The sequence below is a fragment of the Pongo pygmaeus genome, chromosome 23, assembly GCF_028885625.2.
Source record: "Pongo pygmaeus isolate AG05252 chromosome 23, NHGRI_mPonPyg2-v2.0_pri, whole genome shotgun sequence".
NCBI classification, from domain to species: Eukaryota; Metazoa; Chordata; class Mammalia; order Primates; family Hominidae; genus Pongo; species Pongo pygmaeus.
In genome coordinates, this window is record NC_085931.1 from 48678398 (window position 1) to 48697576 (window position 19179).

At 53.3% G+C, this 19179-nt stretch overlaps 2 protein-coding genes across 3 annotated transcripts in view; both read left to right on the plus strand.

Moving 5' to 3' along the window:
* Positions 1–7758, plus strand: NOL12 (nucleolar protein 12). Of its 2 annotated transcripts, XR_008496757.2 has the most exons (7): positions 25–721; positions 2169–2274; positions 2571–2619; positions 3110–3252; positions 4970–5067; positions 5453–5704; positions 7619–7758. XR_008496757.2 is itself a non-coding variant. In XM_054469902.2 (6 exons), the coding sequence occupies exons 1-6, from the start codon at positions 639–641 to the stop codon at positions 5613–5615; spliced, it is 642 nt and encodes a 213-aa protein (XP_054325877.2). In that variant the 5' UTR covers positions 1–638; the 3' UTR covers positions 5616–7758. The 2 variants fall into 2 exon arrangements, 1 of the variants encoding a protein (XP_054325877.2); XM_054469902.2 differs by having other exon boundaries at positions 1–721; positions 5453–7758.
* Positions 7759–11282: 3524 nt separating this feature from the next.
* The window catches only part of TRIOBP (TRIO and F-actin binding protein), a 76974-nt gene continuing 69077 nt past the window's right edge, over positions 11283–19179 (plus strand). The window contains exons 1-3 of the mRNA XM_054469698.2: positions 11283–11367; positions 11863–11971; positions 15558–15731. Coding sequence (XP_054325673.2) covers positions 15618–15731 — 114 coding nt within the window. The 5' untranslated portion in view covers positions 11283–11367; positions 11863–11971; positions 15558–15617. The remainder of the gene's footprint in view (positions 11368–11862; positions 11972–15557; positions 15732–19179) is intronic.

Genomic DNA, 19179 nt, shown 5'->3' on the forward strand with positions numbered 1-19179 from the left:
GCCGGCACGGTGGCTCACGCCTGTAATCCCAGCACTCCGGGAGGCCGAGATGGGAGGACCACTTGCGGTCAGGAGTTCAAGCAGCCTGGTCAACATGGTGAAAACTTGTCTCTACTAAAAATGCAAAAAATTAGGGGGTATGGTGGCGCACACCTGTAATCCCAGTTACTCAGGAGGCTGAGGCGGAGGATTGCTTGAACCTGGGAGGCAGGGGTTGCAATGAACCGACATCCACCACTGCACTCCAGCCTGGACGACAGAGCGAGACTCCATCTCAAAAGTAATAATAATAAATTAAAGAAAAAAAATCCAAAGTAGGGTTAGTACGGGAAATTTTGGCCATTCACGAGTGACTCCATATTGAATGTGTGCCAGGCACAGTCCTAGGCAATGGGGTCCAGGGGACCTCGCTCTCACTGAAGCGAGTCTGGGGAGGGGCTGGAGCTGGGAGTCACAGAGAGATCAAGGACTCGCGCGTCATGCATGGGAAGAGGGAAGAAAAGGGGCTGGGAAGTCCCTTTAAAAGGCTGGGCCTGGTGGACGGAACTGCGTTGCGACGCTGAAGGGTGCGCCCGGGAGGATGAGTACGCTACACCCGGAAGTGTCTCCAGGGAGAGGAAGCCGGCGGCGTCACTGCTATGGGCCGCAACAAGAAAAAGAAGCGAGATGGCGACGACCGGCGGCCCAGGCTCGTTCTTAGCTTCGACGAGGAGAAGAGGCGGTGAGTGGCAAAGCCGGACCGGACTCCCCTCGAGCTGTTCTTCGCGGCCAAGGCCAGGTCTGGGGCCGAGCACGCGCCCGCTGAGGGCTCTTCCTGTCCCGCCCCTGGCGTGGCTAGAGAACCCCTCTCGGCCTCCCAGCCCGCGTTCCCGCTTCTCTCTTCTCGGCCTCCCCGCTTCTCCCTTCTTGGCCTCCCCACCTCGCCTAGTGTCTCTGCGCCACCAGACAGCCGGAAGCTCGGGTCTCAGGAGCAGTGGCTTCGACCACCCTAGCCCAGTCCAGTCCATCGGTCCGGCACACAGCAGGCGCCCAGCCGTGGTTGATGAATGATGAGCCAATGAAATGAGAGTGGCTTAAGTTCATTCATTCGCTCTCTAGACGTTTATTGGGCTCCTTTGGTGTGCCAGGTCCCGTATCAGGAAGCGGAACCTCTGAGCCTCAGCGTCCGGCCAGACAAATAAATGGCAAATGGTAGCGGGTCAGCGAAAAGCCCAGTGCCGGACTGTGGGACAAAATGGGAACAGAGCAGCTAGCACTGTGGAGATGAGAAGGGGCTGAGATCAGACCGAGGGAGGGAGGGAGGGAGGGAGGGAGGGAGGGAAATGCTGGGCATCATCGGGAAACTCCTGGTGTGCATCAACAGGCCCTACAGGCGAGTTTAGGGTCAGGTGTTCTGGGAACATGGGTGTTGGTCCAGTGCAGGGTTTCCGAAGGTCTGGATGATGGTGGCCCTGAAAACCCTGTTGAGAGATTAATGAGGTTTGCAGGTGTGGAAGGGGTTACCTCATGTACTGTGTGTGTCCCCCCCACCCCCCGACCTGGCCCTGTTGCCTGAACCTGAGATCCCTGGAGAGTATTGAGTGGAAAGAGGCAGTATCTCCCTTGTTTTCCTAAATGTGTCTTTTCTCTATCTTGGGCAAGTAACCTAGACTCTGTGCCTCAACGTTCCCATCTGTAAAATGGAGATTGATACCCACTACACAGGTTGTTGTGAGGGTTTTTTGTTTGTTTGTTTTTGAGACAGAGTCTGTGTCGTCCAGGCTGTAGTGCAGTGGCGTGATCGCGCCTCACTACAACCTCCGCCTCCCAGGTTCAAGCAATTCTCCCCGCTCAGCCTCCCAGGTAGCTGGGACTACAGGCATGCGCCACCAAGCCCAGCTAATTTTTGTGTTTTTAGTAGACACGGAGTTTCACCATGTTTGCCAGGCTGGTCTTGAACTCCTGGCCTCATGTGATCTGCCCACCTCGACCTTCCAAAGTACTGGGATTACAGGCGTGAGCCACTATGCCTGGCCATTGTTGCGAAGGTTAAGTGAGCTAATACTTATACATTTTTTGGAATGGTGTCTAGCACATAGCAAGCGTGGCATTAGCCATTTTTCTCCTAGAGCAAGCCCTTCTCTCCTTGTATAATGACTCTCCTGTCTCTGCCGGCTTCTTTCCTGTAGGGAGTACCTGACAGGCTTCCACAAGCGGAAGGTTGAGCGAAAGAAGGCAGCCATTGAGGAGATTAAGCAGCGGCTGAAAGAGGAGCAGAGGAAGCTCCGGGAGGAGGTGTGCAGGGGGAAGATGGGAGGGAGGTCTTTGATTCTTAGGGCACTTGCAGCCTTGGATTTCCCTAATAGAGGCAGCTGCTGGCATGGGGCGGTATGTGTGTGGGCAGGACTGGGGAACAGTTTATACAGGTGGAGACTCCATGGGCCCGGGTCTGGGAGTGATGGAAGATGGAGTCTCCTCCTGATCTTGCAGTATGGATCATGGTCTCCCTCACCCTGGGGGTGATTAATACCCCAGCCTGAGGTTGGACTAAGAGGCCATACTCACTGCGTTCCCTGCCTGTGTGGTTTCAGCGCCACCAGGAATACTTGAAGATGCTGGCAGAGAGAGAAGAGGCGCTGGGTAAGTGGCATGCTTGGCCTGACCTGGAGAACAGCTGACGGGCCTGGTTTATACCCTTGGTGGGTGGAAGGGATAGAAGCTGACCTCCTTGGCCCTAGGGATCTTGGGGGGTACCCTGGGGCCAGGGGTGGTCCTAAGCATCTGTAAGTGCAAGTGGAACAGAGACCAGGAGAAGGAGGCCCAAACCCCAAGGTTAACCAAGCCTGAGCAGAGAGCCCAGTTTTTAAGGATGGAAAGGACTAGGGGTGGAAGGGCGGGACAGCAGTAGCTGTCATAGAGGGTTTGTCTGACATGGGGACCAGTTAGAGCATGAAGGAAACAGGATCATTCACAACATTCATCCACAGACCAGGCTCTACAGCCAGTGACCTTGTGCATGCGCTCCACATCCACAGAGTAGAGGGGGCATTGCACTCCAGGGCGGGAGGGAGGCTGGAGCCTGCTCACTCGTTCCCGTGGCTGAGGCCAGGTCTGTGTCCACCCCCCACAGAGGAGGCAGATGAGCTGGACCGGTTGGTGACAGCAAAGACAGAGTCGGTGCAGTATGACCACCCCAACCACACAGTCACCGTGACCACCATCAGTGACCTGGACCTCTCGGGGGCCCGGCTGCTTGGGCTGACCCCACCTGAGGTGGGTCCCGGTCTCAGCCCTGGGAGGAAGGGGCGTGGGGGCAGACTGGCTTGTCAGGGTTGCTCAGTGCTGGCCCATGTCATGGGTATCCCACTGCCAGCCCTGGGAAGAAGGGGTGTGGGGGCAGACTGGCTTGTCGGGGTTGCTCAGTGCTGGCCCATATTGTGGGTACCCCATTGCTGGGGCTCCTTCCCTTTGGACCCTTCATTCCCTGCTTCCGGGGTGCTGCAGAGGCCAGCCCCACTGCTGAGCGGCTGAGGAGCTTGGGCAGGCTCCTTCACCTTGCCTGCTTCCCTTTCTCCATCAGTGAACTGGGGGTTGCTGATGGTGGCACCTGCCTTGTGGGATTGGTATGAGGGTGAAAGTGGTTAATCCATGTGAGTCACTTGGCACAGTGCCCAGCCCTGTTGTAAGTGCTTCACAAAAGGTAGCCATTTGTTGTGATCGTTCCCTTTGTGCGATTCGCAGCCCTGGCGCGTCTGTGTGCACTAAGTGGGTTTTCAACCTGTGGGTTGTGAATCATGAGTAGGTTGCAACCAGCATAAAAAATATATATATAATTGAAAATATCCGAAAGTGTCATGTTAAATATTGTTTCATGAGACAGCTGTTTCCATTGGAGTTGTATCTGGGTGTGCCTAAGAATTTATGGACATATATGCACACAGTTACGATATAAAACACATTTCCTTGTGTGGGTTACTGTGTTCTTAAATCCTGGAGTCACTCCCCTATCACATCCATACTGATCTCAGGGCCGGGCATGGTGGCTCACGCCTGTAATCCCAGCATTTTGGGAGGCCAAGGCGGGCATATCACCTGGGATCAGGAGTTTGAGACCAGCCTAGCCAACATGGTGAAACCCCGTCTCTACTAAAAGTACAAAAATTAGCCAGGGGGCCAGGCGCAGTGGCTCATGCCTGTAATCCCAGCACTTTGGGAGGCCGAGGCGGGCGGATCACCTGAGGTTGGGAGTTCGAGACCAGCCTGACCAACATGGAGAAACCCTGTCTCTACTAAAAATACAAAATTAGCTGGGTGTGGTGGCACATGCCTGTAATCCCAGCTACTCTGGAGGCTGAAGCAGGAGAATAGCTTGAACGTGGAGGTTGTGGTGAGCCGAGATGGTGCCATTGCACTCCAGCCTGGGCAAAAAGAGCAAAACTCCATCTCAAAAACTTAGCCAGGCGTGGTGGCATGCGCCTGTAATCCCAGCTACTCGGGAGGCTGAGGCAGTTGCTTGAATTCAGGGAGGCCTGAATTGCTTGAACTCAGGAGGCGCAGGTTGCAGTGAGCCAAGATTGCACCACTGCACTCCAGCCTGGGTGACAGAGCGAGACTCCGTCTCAAAAAACAAAACAAAACAAAACCATACTGATCTCACACCAGTCTTTCATTTTATGCTCATTATTCTGCAAGTTCTGATACAAAGACAAGTCTTGTCCCCATTTTGCTAGGATTTTCATTCCTGAATGTTTAAGTATGTACTGGAAGCTTCTAGGGGCAGGAAAGGGTTTGGAAACAGGCCTTCCCCTGTGTAATCCTTGCTTTAGGGCAGATAGACTGTTTTTCCATCCGAGGCCTTCTCTAGTCCCATCCCAGGCCTGTGATGCAGCAGGGCACGCCACCACTTGCCAGAGCCATGATGGCTCGGGGTGCCCAGCCCAGGTCCCCCCAGCTACTGCTCCATGTAAGGCATTGTCTTGTGCCTCTTTAGGGAGGGGCTGGAGACGAGTCTGAGGAGGAGGCATCATCCACGGAGAAACCAACCAAAGCCTTGCCCAGGAAGTCCAGAGACCCCCTGCTCTCTCAGCGGTGAGTCTTGGCCTACTGCCTCCCTGGTCCCACCCCTCCTGGCTGGCAGTGGTGACCTGGCCCTTAGGGGTGGTGTGGAGCAGGTGTAGGGCCCGGAGCAGCCCTCTGCTTTGCCTTTCCAGTGATCCTCTGCCTCTCCTCATTGCCCCGTCCTGTCCCACCCACCCCTGATAGTGTCTGACCTCTGGTGCCTTTCTTGCCTGGGTGAAGGGCCTGTGTCTCTGAGCTGAGTTGCTGGCAGGCACTCTGGAGGTAGAGCAGGCCAACTCTGGCGTGAACTTGGTGGTCCTGGCATTTGCAACCTGTCCTGACATCCCCTCCATGAGCCAGGTGGTAAGTCACCCCACAACGCAATCTTAAACTGAGGCTTTCTGCCCTCCCCTAGGATCTCCTCCCTCACAGCATCACTGCATGCACACAGCCGCAAAAAGGTCAAGAGGAAACATCCCCGACAGGCCCAGGACTCCAAGAAGCCCCCAAGGGCCACTCGTACCAGCAAGGCCCAGCGCCGCCGTCTCACAGGCAAAGTGCGGCACAGCAGGGAGTGAGACCGAGAACCAAGCGGTGCCCCAACCTAGGCTGCGGGGGACCTGTCCTTGCTCAGCTTGGCTGTCCCTGTAGCCCAGCCTGCACCTAGGTAATGAGTGCACAGCTCAAGGTTGGGAAGCCAGGACCTCTCTGGCCTCGGGCCAGCTGCCTTTGCCTGGGGTTTGAATTCCAGAAGGAGCAGGCAGCTGAGAGCAGGCCTCCCCCAGGAAGAGCCTTCAGAGCCACGTTGGGGCATCTTCCCAGATGTACACCCCACCTGGCACTCATCAGATTTGTGGAACTCATCAGAGATTTGTGCGCTTGTGATTTGTTTGTCCTTGATACCACGCACAAGGGCAGGTTTCTGGGGTGGTGGAAATGGTCAGGGCCCATGGGTCTGTCGCCAGCAGTTTGCCTTGTGGCTACAATAAAGTACAGTTCTCCCTGTGTTAAGATCCTAACCAGGGTTAAGGATTACTGTGTCCGTTGCTAGAATCCAGAGCCCACCTGCTGCTCTGAAAAGCAGGCTCCTGAGGCCAGTGAGGGAGCAGTGCCCCCCATGCCCTTCACCAAGGAGCCTCTGTGCCTGTCCGTTGTCCTGGGCCCCAGGAGTCTCCCCAGCTGACACTGAAGTGGTGGAAGCAGTTGAGTCCCAGGTCATCCCCCATCACCACACTGGGGCAGCGTCCCCAGGCTTCCAGCAGCTCCCAGGTGGGGCCCAACACGGAAGGATTAATTAATTCTTTCTAAAGCAATTGCAGCCGGGCTTGGTGGCTCACGCCTGTAATCCCAACACTTTGGGAGGCCGAGGCGGTCAGATCACTTACGGTCAGGAGTTCGAGACCAGCCTGGCCAACATGGTGAAACGCTGTCTCTACTAAAAATGCAAGAATTAGCCAGGCGTGGTGGCGCATGCGTGTAATCCCAGCTACTTGGGAGGCTGAGGTGGAAGAATCACTTGAACCCTGGAGGCGGAGGCTGCAGTGAGCCAAGATCATACCATTGCACTCCAGCCTGGGCAACAGTGTGACCCTGTCTCAAAAAAAACTAAAAAATAAAGCAGCTGCATCTTGACTCGCACAAAAGCAGCCCCCCTAGAGTAGACCCTGCGGGTGCCAGCTAGAACTCCACAAGGGGCCATGTCTTCACACTCCTTCCAGATGGATGAGTTGATGGAAACCCTGTCCCTTCCTTGTCCCAGCTTGTCAGTCCTGGGCAGGAGTGAAAGAATTTCAGGTTGTGCCTTGGTTAGAGGAGCTGTGTTGGGTCCTAAACACTAGGACCACAAAGGGGAGTGAGCTGTGTTCCCAGGGCTCGCTGACGCCCATGGACTATGGAGTCAGGATGACAGGACAGTGCAGTGAGGGGCATCTGCGACAGGACTGCGGGCTCTACCCGCCTTGATATGGGAGCTGCTGGAGCGGGGTGAGCGGTGAGCCAGGGTCTGCAGGGCCGTCCTCTCTCCACAGCCAGCAGCCAGGCCTTGCAGTGGGGCAGGCTGAGTGACTGTGGCTCAGATATGCTGTACCTGGGAGTGAGTGGGCAGGCCCTCTCCCATGTCACCATCAAAACCCGCTGATGAAGGCTGGTGGGAGTCTGAGGGCTGCACCCGGGTATGGTGAGTGCACCTCAGAGATTGGGCTGAGTGCCTTGGCCTGGCCTCTCAGCTCCGCCCACCTGCTCTCCCTGCCACCTTTTCATTGTCCTCTCCGGGTGGCATGTGCCACTTGGCTGCCTTGTGCCTGGGCAGAGTGGTGCCTATTCATGGGCCCTCCAGGTGACTCTAGTGTGCAGCCTGCTGTGAGCAGGAACAGCTGAGTCCCAGGGGTTCTTGCACACAGCAGGGCTCGGGTTTGAATCCAGGCTCTGCTGCTTGGTCGCTGCATGAGCTTCTGCTGTGCTGACCTCTCTGGTTTGTTTCCTCGTGTAAGATGACACAAGATACCTACCTCTTAGGGCTGCCCCGAGACTAAAATAAGACCACGTGCATGAACCACTTCCCAAAGCGCCTGTTGCTCTCCAGGTGTGCCTACTGCATGTCGCCGCTGCTGTTTCTGCTGGGACGTCTGACTCCAGTTCCTTCTCCCCTCTCCAGTGACAAGGTCATTTACAACTTACATTTACAATTTATAGTGTTTACCAGTATTAAATTCTCAGCCACTCCTTTCCGTGTGTGCCTTCATTTCTTCCAGCAGACCAGGGAAGTTGAGTCAGTGATTTGACCAATTCTAGGATCGGGGTGGTGGATTCAGAACCCTCTGGAGAACTTGTCTTTTCTCCAGGAGCCCCTCACTATGCTGTGGAGGCACCTGAGCTCCTTCTTCCTGTCGCTCTCCAGAGTTGGGCCTCTGAGAGATTTATGAAGAAGAGTTAGGTTTAGCTGCATATGCTCTAAAACAAAATTGAAAAACAACTGGCTTGTGTAAAAGAGTTCCCAGGTTAACAAAGATGGGAGGTTCCCAGCCTGGAGCTGGGAAGGTTGGAGGCTGGGATGCCGGGCTTCTAACTCTGCTGTGTTCTATGCTATGTGCCATTTTCAACACATGGCCTCTGCCTCACAGCACAAGGTGGCTGCTTGAGCTGCAGCCATTATGTCTGCATTTCAGCCAGCAGGAAAGAAAAGGGGATGAAGAAGAACATGCCCCTCCTTTCGAAAACATTTAGGGCCAGGTGTGGTGGCTCACGCCTGTAATCCCAGCACTTTGGGAGGCCGAGGCGGGCGGATCACCTGTCGGGAGTTCGAGACCAGCCTGACCAACATGGAGAAACCCCTGTCTCTACTAAAAATACAAAATTAGCTGGGTGTGGTGGCGCATGCCTGTAATCCCAGCTACTCGCGAGGCTGAGCCAGGAGAATTACTTGAACCTGGGAGGTGGAGGTTGCGGTGAGCCGAGATCGTGCCATTGCACTCCAGCCTTGGCAACAAGAGTGAAACTCCGTCTCAAAAAAAAAAAAAAGAAAAAAAAAATTGGCACTTGGCATGTGCTGTTGGCCAGGCAGGAGGCAAAGCATGAGGCAGAGGCAAGGAGCTCCTAGCTGCAAGACAGGCTAGGACCTCTTCTATTTATTTATTTTTTGAGATGTAGTTTTGCTCATCGTCCAGGCTAGAGTGCAATGGTGCAATCTCGGCTCACTGCAACCTCTGCTCCCCAGATTCAAGCAATTCTCCTGCCACAGCCTCCCCATTAGCTGGGACTACAGGCACCTGCCACCACATGTGACTAATTTTTGTGTTTTTAGTAGAGATGGGATTTTGCCATGTTGGTCAGGCTGGTCTCAAACTCTTGACCTCAGGTGATCCGCCCACCATGGCCTTCCAAAGTGCTGGGATTACAGGCATGAGCCACCCCGCCCGGCCAGGAACTCTTCTATTCTGGGAAACCAAGTGCCCAGATGAAAATTGGGGATTGTGGTAGAAAGGAGAGAATGGGGCCAGGCACAGTGGTTCATGCCTGTAATCCCAGCACTTTGGGAGGCTGAGGTGGGCCGATGACCTGAGATCAGGTGTTTGAGACCAGCCTGGCCAACATGGCGAAACCCGATCTCTACTAAAAATATAAAAATTAGCCGGGTGTGATGGCAGGTGCCTGTAATCCCAGCTACTTGGGAGGCTGAGACAAGAGAATCACTTGAACTCGAGGGGTGGAGGTTGCAGTGGGCCAAGATCACGCCACTGCACTCTGGCCTGGGTGACAACAGCAAGACTCCATCTCAAAAATGAGAGAATGAGGCCAGGCGCAGTGGCTCACGCCTGTAATCCCAGCACTTCGGGAGGCCAAGGTGGGCAGATCACTAGGTCAGGAGATTGAGACCGTCCTGGCTAACACGGTGAAACCCCGTCTCTACTAAAAATACAAAAAATTAGCCGGGCGTGGTGGTGGGCGCCTGTAGTTCCAGCTACTCGGGAGGCTGAGGCAGGAGAATGGCATGAACCCAGGAGGCGGAGCTTGCAGTGAGCCGAGATCGCGCCACTGCACTCCAGCCTGGGTGACAGAGCAAGACTCCGTCTCAAAAAAAAAAAAAAAAAAGAGAGAGAATGGGTGTTGGTGTATAATCAGCAGATTATTTCACAGAAGCCAAATATATAAAGGGCTGTCATGAGGGGATCCATCTGTGTGGAGCTAAAGTCACAGCAGACATTTATCCATCCTTGGTTTTCATACCAAGGTCAGGGCCTGTGCTGGTACATGATGAGCTGTGGCCATAGTTACCTGAAGCTGGGCTCAGCCCATTAAAATAAAACTTCTTTTGGTAGGATCTGTTTTGGGGTGGCCTGAGCTCTCCCCAGGGAGGTAAGGTGAGGAACTGTGGGGGCAGGTGTTCCGGGGTCATGTAAGCCTCAGCGTCCATCCTTTCCAAAGTCCCAGTGGTGCTGACAACCTTGATGCCCCCAGGTTTGAGCCATTGACCTTCCTTTGGCTTGCAGGTGGCTCTGGTGAGGGGCTTCGGTTCCTCCTGAGCTTGGAGAGTTCACTGCCTGCTCCCTTGTGAGGACTGCTAGAAATGCCCGCCTTGTTCTGAGCTAGCATCGACCTCCCCCAGACACCTTCAGAGGTTTGCAGGCTGTTCTCAGCCTTTCTCGCTCTCCTCACCTTTGAGCCACCTCCAAGGAGAAGCCTTCTCTGCCTTCCTCCTTTCTCCACCTGGCCTCCCATGATAGTAGGTGTTTCCTTCTTTTAAACACTGAACACAGTGGATCCTGGTTTGTCCCTCGAACCAGACCAGAGCTTTCTGAGTGAGAACTTGTATCTTAGTCATTTCTGTTTCTGCTCTGGGCACAAGCTTGTGTCAATGTAGGTTCTCGGCCAATCCTGTCTGAATCCAACCCCCAGGTGATCCCCAACAACTCTCAAAATAATCTAAGATTTCCATGACCCTAGTGCCAAGCTCACCTGCCTGCAAGTGTCTGAATCTAGTCTACCTTCCCTGTCTCATCGCTGCACCCATCTCTGCTGGACTCCTGCTGCAACCTTCCTCCCTGTCCAGTGAATTTCGCCCTCCTCCTCCCATCCCAGTCGCCACAATTGGCAAATATCAACCAAAAGGAAAAAAGATAGGAAACAACTTTTTTTTTTTTTAGGGCGGAGTCTCACTCTGTTGCCCAGGCTGGAGTGCAGTGGTGTGATCTCGGCTCACTGCAACCTCTGCCTCCTGGGTTCAAGTGATGCTCCTGCCTCAGCCTTCTGAGTAGCTGAGACTACAGGCGCACACCACCACGCCCGGCTATTTTTTTTTTTTTTTTTTCTTTTTTAGACGAGTTTTGCTCTGTCGCCCAGGCTGGAGTGCAATGGCGCCATCTCGGCTCACTGCAACCTCAGCCTACCCGGTAAGAAAACTGTCATGACAGAGAGGTTAAGACTCTAGTCCAAAGTCTGTGCTAAAGCCAGCCCAGTGGACTGTCGCCAGAATGAACCAACGGGAAAGAGGTCAGGAGCCAGATCCGCCAGTGCCAGCCCTCTCCAGGGCTCCCTGGGGACCCCCAGCGGGCAAGGGCTGCAGGCGGCCCAGGCTAAACGTGCAGCGAGTCCCGCTCTCAGAGGTATCAGTGCCCGGCCTGCCTCCGCCCCGCCTCTTGTTCTGGCTTGTCCAGTCCCACAGAGTCCAACAGTCTTCATGTAAATGAGGCACCCAGAGAGAGCCTATGCGAGCGTGGCAGGGGCGGGGCCTTCCTTCCACCTCCCGAGCATCGCTCTGATTCATCGTTAAAATAAAGAGGCCATGACCCTGGCACTCCCACCCCGGCAGACCCTGTGCGTGGAAACCCAGCCAAGGTTAGCACTGGGCCTCAGAAAAGAGGAGCTGGTAGAGGGGGGCCTACGGGAGGGGTAGGGGTCGAGGGATCCGGGGAGGAACTGGCTGAATGCCTGGATGGAGAGGGTCCCGGGTCCATTCTCTGGGTGGGGCATGTGTAGCTGCTTAAGGTTTTGATTATTATATCCACATCTCAAGTGCATTTTAGAGAAGGATTCTGCCTATTGGTTGTGGGTAGGGGAGGAAACGGGAGCAGCGAGGGGCACGTGGAGTAGAGCCCCCTACCCGCCCCCAGGAAAATGAGCGGCGTTCTCCTGCTAGGAGACGCTCCTTTATGTGGCCAGACCAGGAGAGAAACGCCCAGGACGGGCGGGGCCGATGCGCCCCTCTTCCACCACCAGGAGTCGGGAGGACGACCGCCCGGGCCACGGAGACCCTGGGGCCACGGAAGGACCAGTGGGTGGCCCTCTCCCCACCGTGTCTTGCTGTCGCCCCCACCCCATTCCCTTCTCCAGGTCTGATGATGGAGGAGCCTTGGCCCTGGCTGTCCCAGGGGAAGAGGTGAAATTCCTCAGCTCTCCACCAAGATTGGCCACAAAAGCCTGATCCCCTGGAACACAGCAGGTGAGGATGGATGTGGGCAGGTGACCTGGGGGCACCAAAAGCTGCAGGTGTTTTGGGATGTTGGGTTCCTCCCACCCCCCACCCTCCCCCTGGGGCTCTGTGTGGGTGGGAAGGGCATCTTTAAGTGACTCTCCTGACCCAGCTCCACTCCAGGCATGGATGTTGGTGGCCTTAGGGGCACCCAGAAAGGAGAACCTTGCACAAGTTAAGACACCAGGGCAGGCGGGCGCGGTGGCTCACGCCTGTAATCCCAGCACTTTGGGAGGTCGAGGTGGGTGGCTCACAAGGTCAGGAGTTCAAGACCAGCCTGGCCAATATGGTGAAACCTCGTCTCTACTAAAAGTACAAAAAAAATTATCTGGGCATGGTGGCACATGCCTGTAATCCCAGCTACTTGGGAGGCTGAGGTAGGAGAATTGCTTGAATCCAGGAGGCAGAGGTTGCAGTGAGCCAAGATCTCACCACTGCACTCGAGCCTGGGTGATAGAGCGGGATTCCGTCTCAAAAAAAAAAAAAAAAAAAAAAGAGATACCAGGGTTTCAGAAGGGTGTGATGCTTCACACCTGTAATCCCAGCACTTTGAGGGGCTGAAGGAGGAGGATTACTTGAGGTCAGGAGTTAGGAGTTCAAAACCAGCCTGGGTAACACAGCAAGAGGCTTTTTTTTTTTTTTTGAGACACACTGTTGCCCAGGCTGGAGTGCAGCGGGGCGATCTTAGCTCCACTGCAACCTCCACCTCCTGGGTTCAAGCAATTCTCTTGCCCCGGCCTCTCGAGTAGCTGGGATTACAGGCATGCGCCACCACGCCCAACTAATTTTTATAGTTTTAGTAGAGACAGGGTTTCATCATGTTGGCCAGGCTGGTCTTGAATTCCTGGCCTCAAGTGATCTGCCTGCCTCAGCCTCCCAAAGTGCTGGGATTATAGGCGTGAGCCACCACACCGGGCCAAGAGCCCATTTATACAAAAGAAAAAATTAAAAAATTAACTGGGCATGGTGGCATACACCTGTAGTCCCAGTTACTGGGGAGACTGAGGCAGGAGAATCATTTGAGCCCGGGAGTTTGAGGTTGCAAGGAGCTATGATCGAGCCACTGCACTCCAGCCTGGGTGACAGAGCAAGACCCTGCCCCCACCTCCCCAAAAAAGACATTAGGGGCCAGGTGCAGTGGCTCACACCTGTAATCCCAGCATTTTGGGAGGCCGAAGGGGGCGGATCACCTGAGGTCAGGAGTTCACCTGGCCAACATGGCGAAACCCCGTTGCTACTAAAAATACAAAAATTAGCCAGGCGTGATGGTGCATGCCTGTGATCCCAGATACTACTGGGGAGGCTGAGGTAGAATTGCTTGAACCCAGGAGGCGGAGGTTGCAGTGAGCCGAGTGAGCCAAGATCACATCACGGCACTCCAGCCTGGGCGACAGAGAGAGACTTCGTCTCAAAAAAACAAAACAAAACAAAAACACATTAGGATTTCTTTTTGGCTAAGCTCTGCCACAAACTTGCTGTGTGACTTTAGGCTGTTCACATTTGTCAAAGACGTCATCCTCAACTCTGAAAAGACCTGGTCAGCTTTTTGCCTCCCTCCCTGTGCTTCCCAAGGGACCTGTGCGAGTTGGCAGTATGATCCAGTGCTCCTCACTTCCACCTCCGGGAGAGCAGGGACACACACAGCCCTGGATTTGAATCAGCCACTGCGACCTTCAGTGACCGAAGGAACCTTTCTGAGCCTTAGTTGCCTGATCTAAAATTGGCATTAATTTGATCTACAATGCAGAGTAGCTATAAGACAAGGACACTCAAACTTTGGGGTGTACTAGAATCACCTGGGGAATCACTTTTTTTTTTTTTTTTTTTTTTTAAAGGCAGAGTCTCACTCTTGTCACCCAGGCTGGAGTACAGTGGCACAATCTCGGCTCACTGCAACCTCCGCCTCCTGGGTTCAAGCGATTCTCCTGCCCCAGCCTCCCGAGTAACTGGGACTACAGGTGCATACCACCATGCCTGGCTAATTTTGTATTTTTAGTAGAGACAGGGTTTGGCTATGTTGGCCAGGCTGGTCTCGAACTCCTGACCTCAGGTGATCTGCCCGCCTCGGCCTCCCAAAGTGCTGGGATTATAGGCGTAAGCCACAGTGCCTGGCCAGGAATCACTTCATTTTCATTTTTATTTATTTATTTATTTTAAGATGGAGTCTCGCTTTGTTGCTCAGGCTGGAGTGAAGTGGCACGCTTTCCACTCACTGCTACCTCTGCCTCCCAGGTTCAAGCGATTCTTGTGCCTCAGCCTCCCAAGTAGCTGGGACTACAGGTGCGCGCTACCATGCCCAGCTAATTTTTGTATTTAGTAGAGGCGGGGTTTCACCATGTTGGCCAGGCTGGTCTTGAACTCCTGGCCTCAAGTGATCTGCCCGCCTCAGCCTCCCAAAGTGCTGGGATTACAGGCGTGAACCACCACCCCTGGCTGGAATCACTTCTTTAACACGCACAGCCCCAGACCTCAGTCTCTTGGAGATTCTAACTGGGTGAATTGGGAGAGAGAAAGGGGAATCTAGATTTTTTTTTTGAGATGGGGTCTTGCTATGTTGCCTAGGCTGGAGTGCTGTAACTATTCACAGGTGCAATTATAGCACACTACCACCTCAAACTCCTGGGCTCAAGAGATTCTCCCACCTCTGCCTCCCGAGTAGCTTGGACTGCAGGTGCACACCATCTTACCCAGCTGAAATCTGCTTTTTTTTTTCCTTCAGTGCAGTGGCACGGTCACAGCTCACTGCAGCCTCGACCTCCCAGACTCAGCTGATCCTCCCAACTTCAGCCTCCTGAGTAGCAGGGACCACAGGCCTGCACCACCCGGCCCAGCTAATTTTTGTATTTTCTGTAGAGACGGGGTTTCGCCAGTTGCTTAGGCTGGTCTTGAACTCTTGGGCTCAAATGATCTGCCCACGATGGGCCCAGCTGCAATCTGCTTTTTTTTGTTTTTTGTTTTGAGATGAAGTCTCACTCTGTCGCCCAGGCTGGAGTGCAATGGCGCGATCTCGGCTCACTGCAGCCTCCGCCTCCTGGGTTCAAGCCATTCTCCTGCCTCAGGCTCCCAAGTAGCTGGGATTACAGGCATGCACCATCACACCTGGCTGATTTTTGTATTTTTAGTAGTGATGGGGTTTCACCATATTGGCCAGGCTGGTCTTGAATTCCTGACCTCAAGTGATCGGCCCACCTTGGCCTCCCAAAGTGCTGGGATTACAGGCATCAGCCACTGTGCCCGGCCTGGTATCTGCATTTTTATGAACAGCGTAGGAGGGTGTAATGCAGAGTCCTTGGTGTGCACTTTCAGCAACACTGCAGTAAGGACTAGAAATCACACATCAAATGCTGGCAGGATGCCTGGTGCTTAGTAGGTACTTAGTGAGTGTTTGTTGAGTGAATAAATGAACAGGAATGGATGGAGAACAGGAACACCCAAAGGAATGGATGAGTAACCTTATTTCCTTGGTCCTTGTCTGGAAACTGGGGCAACTGGGGCTGGGGTTCAGGTGAGTGGCCAGCCAGTCATCTGGTCTTTGCCTCCCCCTCATTTTTGCCAGGCCTCACCTAGAGGGTCAGCCATTGGATCATAGGAACTGCCCTGGCTTGACTCACCCAATATGGAGGAGGTGCCTGGGGATGCCCCGTGTGAACACTTTGAGGCCAACATGCTTACCCAGAACCGCTGTCAAAACTGCTTCCACCCTGAAGAGGCCCATGGAGCAAGATACCAGGTGGGCCAGTTTTCCACGTGGTTGGGGTGGTTTGGGATGGGGGCATGGGTGAAGGACTGGGCCTGTGGTGTCTGCTGACTTGCAGTTGAACCCAGATGCTGGCCTTCCTCCCAGGCAGAGCCTCAGTTTTCCCACATTGCCATGAAGTGGTTGCACCATGTGAATGTTTCACAATCTTCAGTCACTTTCCTCCTGCTTATATGATACGATTGTTACCGTAGCCTCATCTAATCTGTTACCTACTTTGTTATTCTTTAAATCAACATCTTTTTCCCCTTCTATTGAAACAAAACTTCACATCATCAACACAAGTAGAAAACTAGAATTATTTCCTGTTAAGAAGAAGAAGTTAAGAAGAAAGGTAGAGGCTGGGCGCAGTAGCTCACGCCTGTAATCCCAGCACTTTGGGAGGCCGAGGCGGGTGGATCACCCAAGGTCGGGAATTTGAAACCAGCCTGGCCAACATGGTGAAAATTAGCTGGGCATGGTGGTGCATGCCTGTAATCCCAGCTACTTGGGAGGCTGAGGCAGGAGAATCACTTGAACCTGGGAGGCGGAGGTTGTGGTGAGCCGAGATCGCGCCATTGCACTCCAGCCTGGGCAACAGAGTGAAACTGTCTCAAAAAACAAAACAAAACAAAAGAGAAGAAAGGTATAAAAAGGAAAAACAAAACAGAAATGTCATTACACCCTAACTCAAGACTGTTTTCTTTTTCTTTTTTTTTTTTTTGAGACAGAGTCTCACTCTGTCGCCCGGGCTAGAGTGCAATGGCAATGGTGTGATCTCAGCTCACTGCAACCTCTGCCTCCTGGGTTCAAGCGATCCTCCTGCCTCAGCCTCCCAAGTAGTTGGGATTACAGGTGCCTGCCACCATGCCCAGCTAATTTTTGTATTTTTAGTAGAAACGGGGTTTCGCCATATTGGCCAGGCTGGTCTTAAACTCCTGACCTCAGGTGATCCACCCACCTCAGCCTCCCAAAGTGTTGGGATTACAGGTGTGAGCCACCGCGCCCGGCCTCGAGAGTGTTTTCTATGGAAGGCTCTGAGCTTGCATCCTGCTGTCTCTTTGTCAAAAAGGGAGATTAGCAGATGTTAGAGAGATGTTAAGAATATACCAGCATCATCTAGAGATTTTCTTTCTCTCTTTTTTTTTTTTTTGGAGATAGGGTCTTGCTCTGTAGCCCGGGCTGGAGTGCAGTGGTCCAACCTACAGTACATGGCTTACTGTAGCCTCGACCTCCCAGGCTCAAATGATCTTCCCATCTTGGCCTCCTGAGTAGCAGGGACTACAGGCACATGCCACCATGGCCAGCTAATTTTCTTGTAAAGATGGGATCTTACTATGTTGCCAGGGCTGGTCTCAAATTCCTGGGCTCAAGTGATCCTCCCGCCTCAACCTCCGTAACTGCAGGGATTACAGGTGTGAGACACTGCACCTGGTCTGAAGATTCTCTTCTTCAAGTTATTGAAGGATTGAAGAAGAGTCATTTTTTTTTCTTTCTTTTTTTTTCATTTGAGATGGAGTCTCTCTCTGTCGCCAGGCTGGAGTTCAGTGGCTCAATCTCGGTTCACTGCAACCTCCGTCTCCCAGGTTCAAGTGATACTCCTGCCTCAGCCTCCTAAGTACCTGGGATTACAGGTGCCCACCACCACGCCCAGCTAATTTTTGTGTCTTTAGTAGAGACAGGGTTTCACCATGTTGGTCAGGCTGGTCTCGAACTCCTGACCTCGTGATCTGCCTGCCTTGGCTTCCCAAAGTGCTGGGATTACAGGCGTGAGCCACTGCGCCTGGCCGAGATTTTCTTCTTCAAGTTATTGAAGGAGTGAAGAAGAGTCCTTTTCTGACTTTGTGATTGACGTAGTCTGCTGCCAAGCCTCCATGCATGTAAACACAGAGCACCTGATACACACGCAATGAGAAACCTGGGACCCATGAACCTCCGAGGGCCCTTCCAACCTTGACCCCCCATGGCTTCATCATTCGCATTGGGGTCTGAAGGTCCTCTTTTTTTTTTTTTTTTTTGAGACGGAGTCTCAGTCTGTTGCCCAGGCTGGAGTGCAGTGGCGCGATCTGGGCTCACTGCAAGCTCCGCCTCCCAGGTTCATGCCATTTTCCTGCCTCAGCCTCCTGAGAGTAGCTGGGACTACAGGCACCTGCCACCATGCCCAGCTAATTTTTTGTCTTTTTAGTAGAGACAGGGTTTCACCGTGTTAGCCAGGATGGCCTCGATCTTCCTGACCTCGTTATTCGCCCACCTCGACCTCCCAAAGTGCTGGGATTACAGGCATGAGCCACCGCGCCCAGCTTCTACCAGTCTTGATACCTCCAATAATAGCTCTCCTGTGCTCACCTGCAAGTTCAGGTTCAGGAAACAGATGCCTGGGAGTCCATCTTTCATGCAAATGACCTTCTCCCAGTGGTTGGGAAGATGGCAAGCATGGAACAGGAGAGCCCTGGATTCAGGCTGGTCTGAGTTCTAGTCTCAATCCTACCATTTCCCACCTGAGACCTTGGGTCAGCTCACAAATTCATACATACTGAATAGGTGCTTAAAATGTGCCAGGCATTATGCTAGATGATGGGGAAATCATGATAAATCAGAAAGGCACAGCCGGGCGCAGTGACTCACTCCTGTAATCCCAGCACTTTGGGAGGCCAAGGTGGGTGGATCACTTGGAGTTCGAGACAATCCTGGCAACATGGCAAAACCCCATCTCTACAAAAAATTTAAAAAATTAGCTGGGCATAGTGGGATGCGGCTATAGTCTCAGTTACTCAGGAGGCTGAGGTGGGAGGATCACCTGAGACTGGGAGGAGGAGGCTGCAGTGAGCCGTGATCGCATTACCGTATTTCAGCCTGGGTGACAGAGTTGGACCCTGTCTCAGAACAGAACACAGCAGTACAGAAAACAGGGAGGGGGAGGGGGAGGGGAAGGGGGACGGGAAGGGGGAGGGAGGGGGGAGAGGGAGGAGGAAAGGAGGAGAAAGGGACACATCCCTGGCTTGTCTTCATGGGGCTTACAGTCTAGCAAGAGAAATGCACATGATTATTTAATATTGGTTGTAATAAATGTATAAAGGAACAGTAAGTGGCAGGAGGGTAAAGGATAGGGCATTGGGGAAAGTTTCTCCAAAAACAATGACATTTCAGCTGCTTGGTAAAGGCTATGCAGGCATTAGCATTAGTTAGTGAAACTGCAGGAAGAGGAGAGGAAGGAAGGAGAATGTGTAAAGGCCAGCCTGGCACGGCAGCTCACGCCTGTAATCCCAGCACTTTGGGAGGCTGAGGCAGGAAGATCACTTGAACTCAGGAGTTTGAGACCAGCCTGGGCAGCACAGTGAGACCCCATTTCTAAAAAAAAAAAAAAAAAAAAAAAAAAAATTAGCCAGGCAGAATGGTCCACACCTGTAGTCCCAGCTACTCAGAAGGCTGATGTGGGAGGATT

What these genes read in the sequence shown, in the direction of transcription:
- NOL12 (XM_054469902.2), top strand. Translation starts at nt 639, where the DNA reads ATGGGCCGCAACAAGAAAAAGAAGCGAGATGGCGACGACCGGCGGCCC. An exon ending in TTGGGCTGACCCCACCTGAG is followed by an intron (nt 3,253 to 4,969) that starts GTGGGTCCCGGT and finishes GTGCCTCTTTAG; the next exon opens with GGAGGGGCTGGAGACGAGTC. An exon ending in GACCCCCTGCTCTCTCAGCG is followed by an intron (nt 5,068 to 5,452) that starts GTGAGTCTTGGC and finishes GCCCTCCCCTAG; the next exon opens with GATCTCCTCCCTCACAGCAT.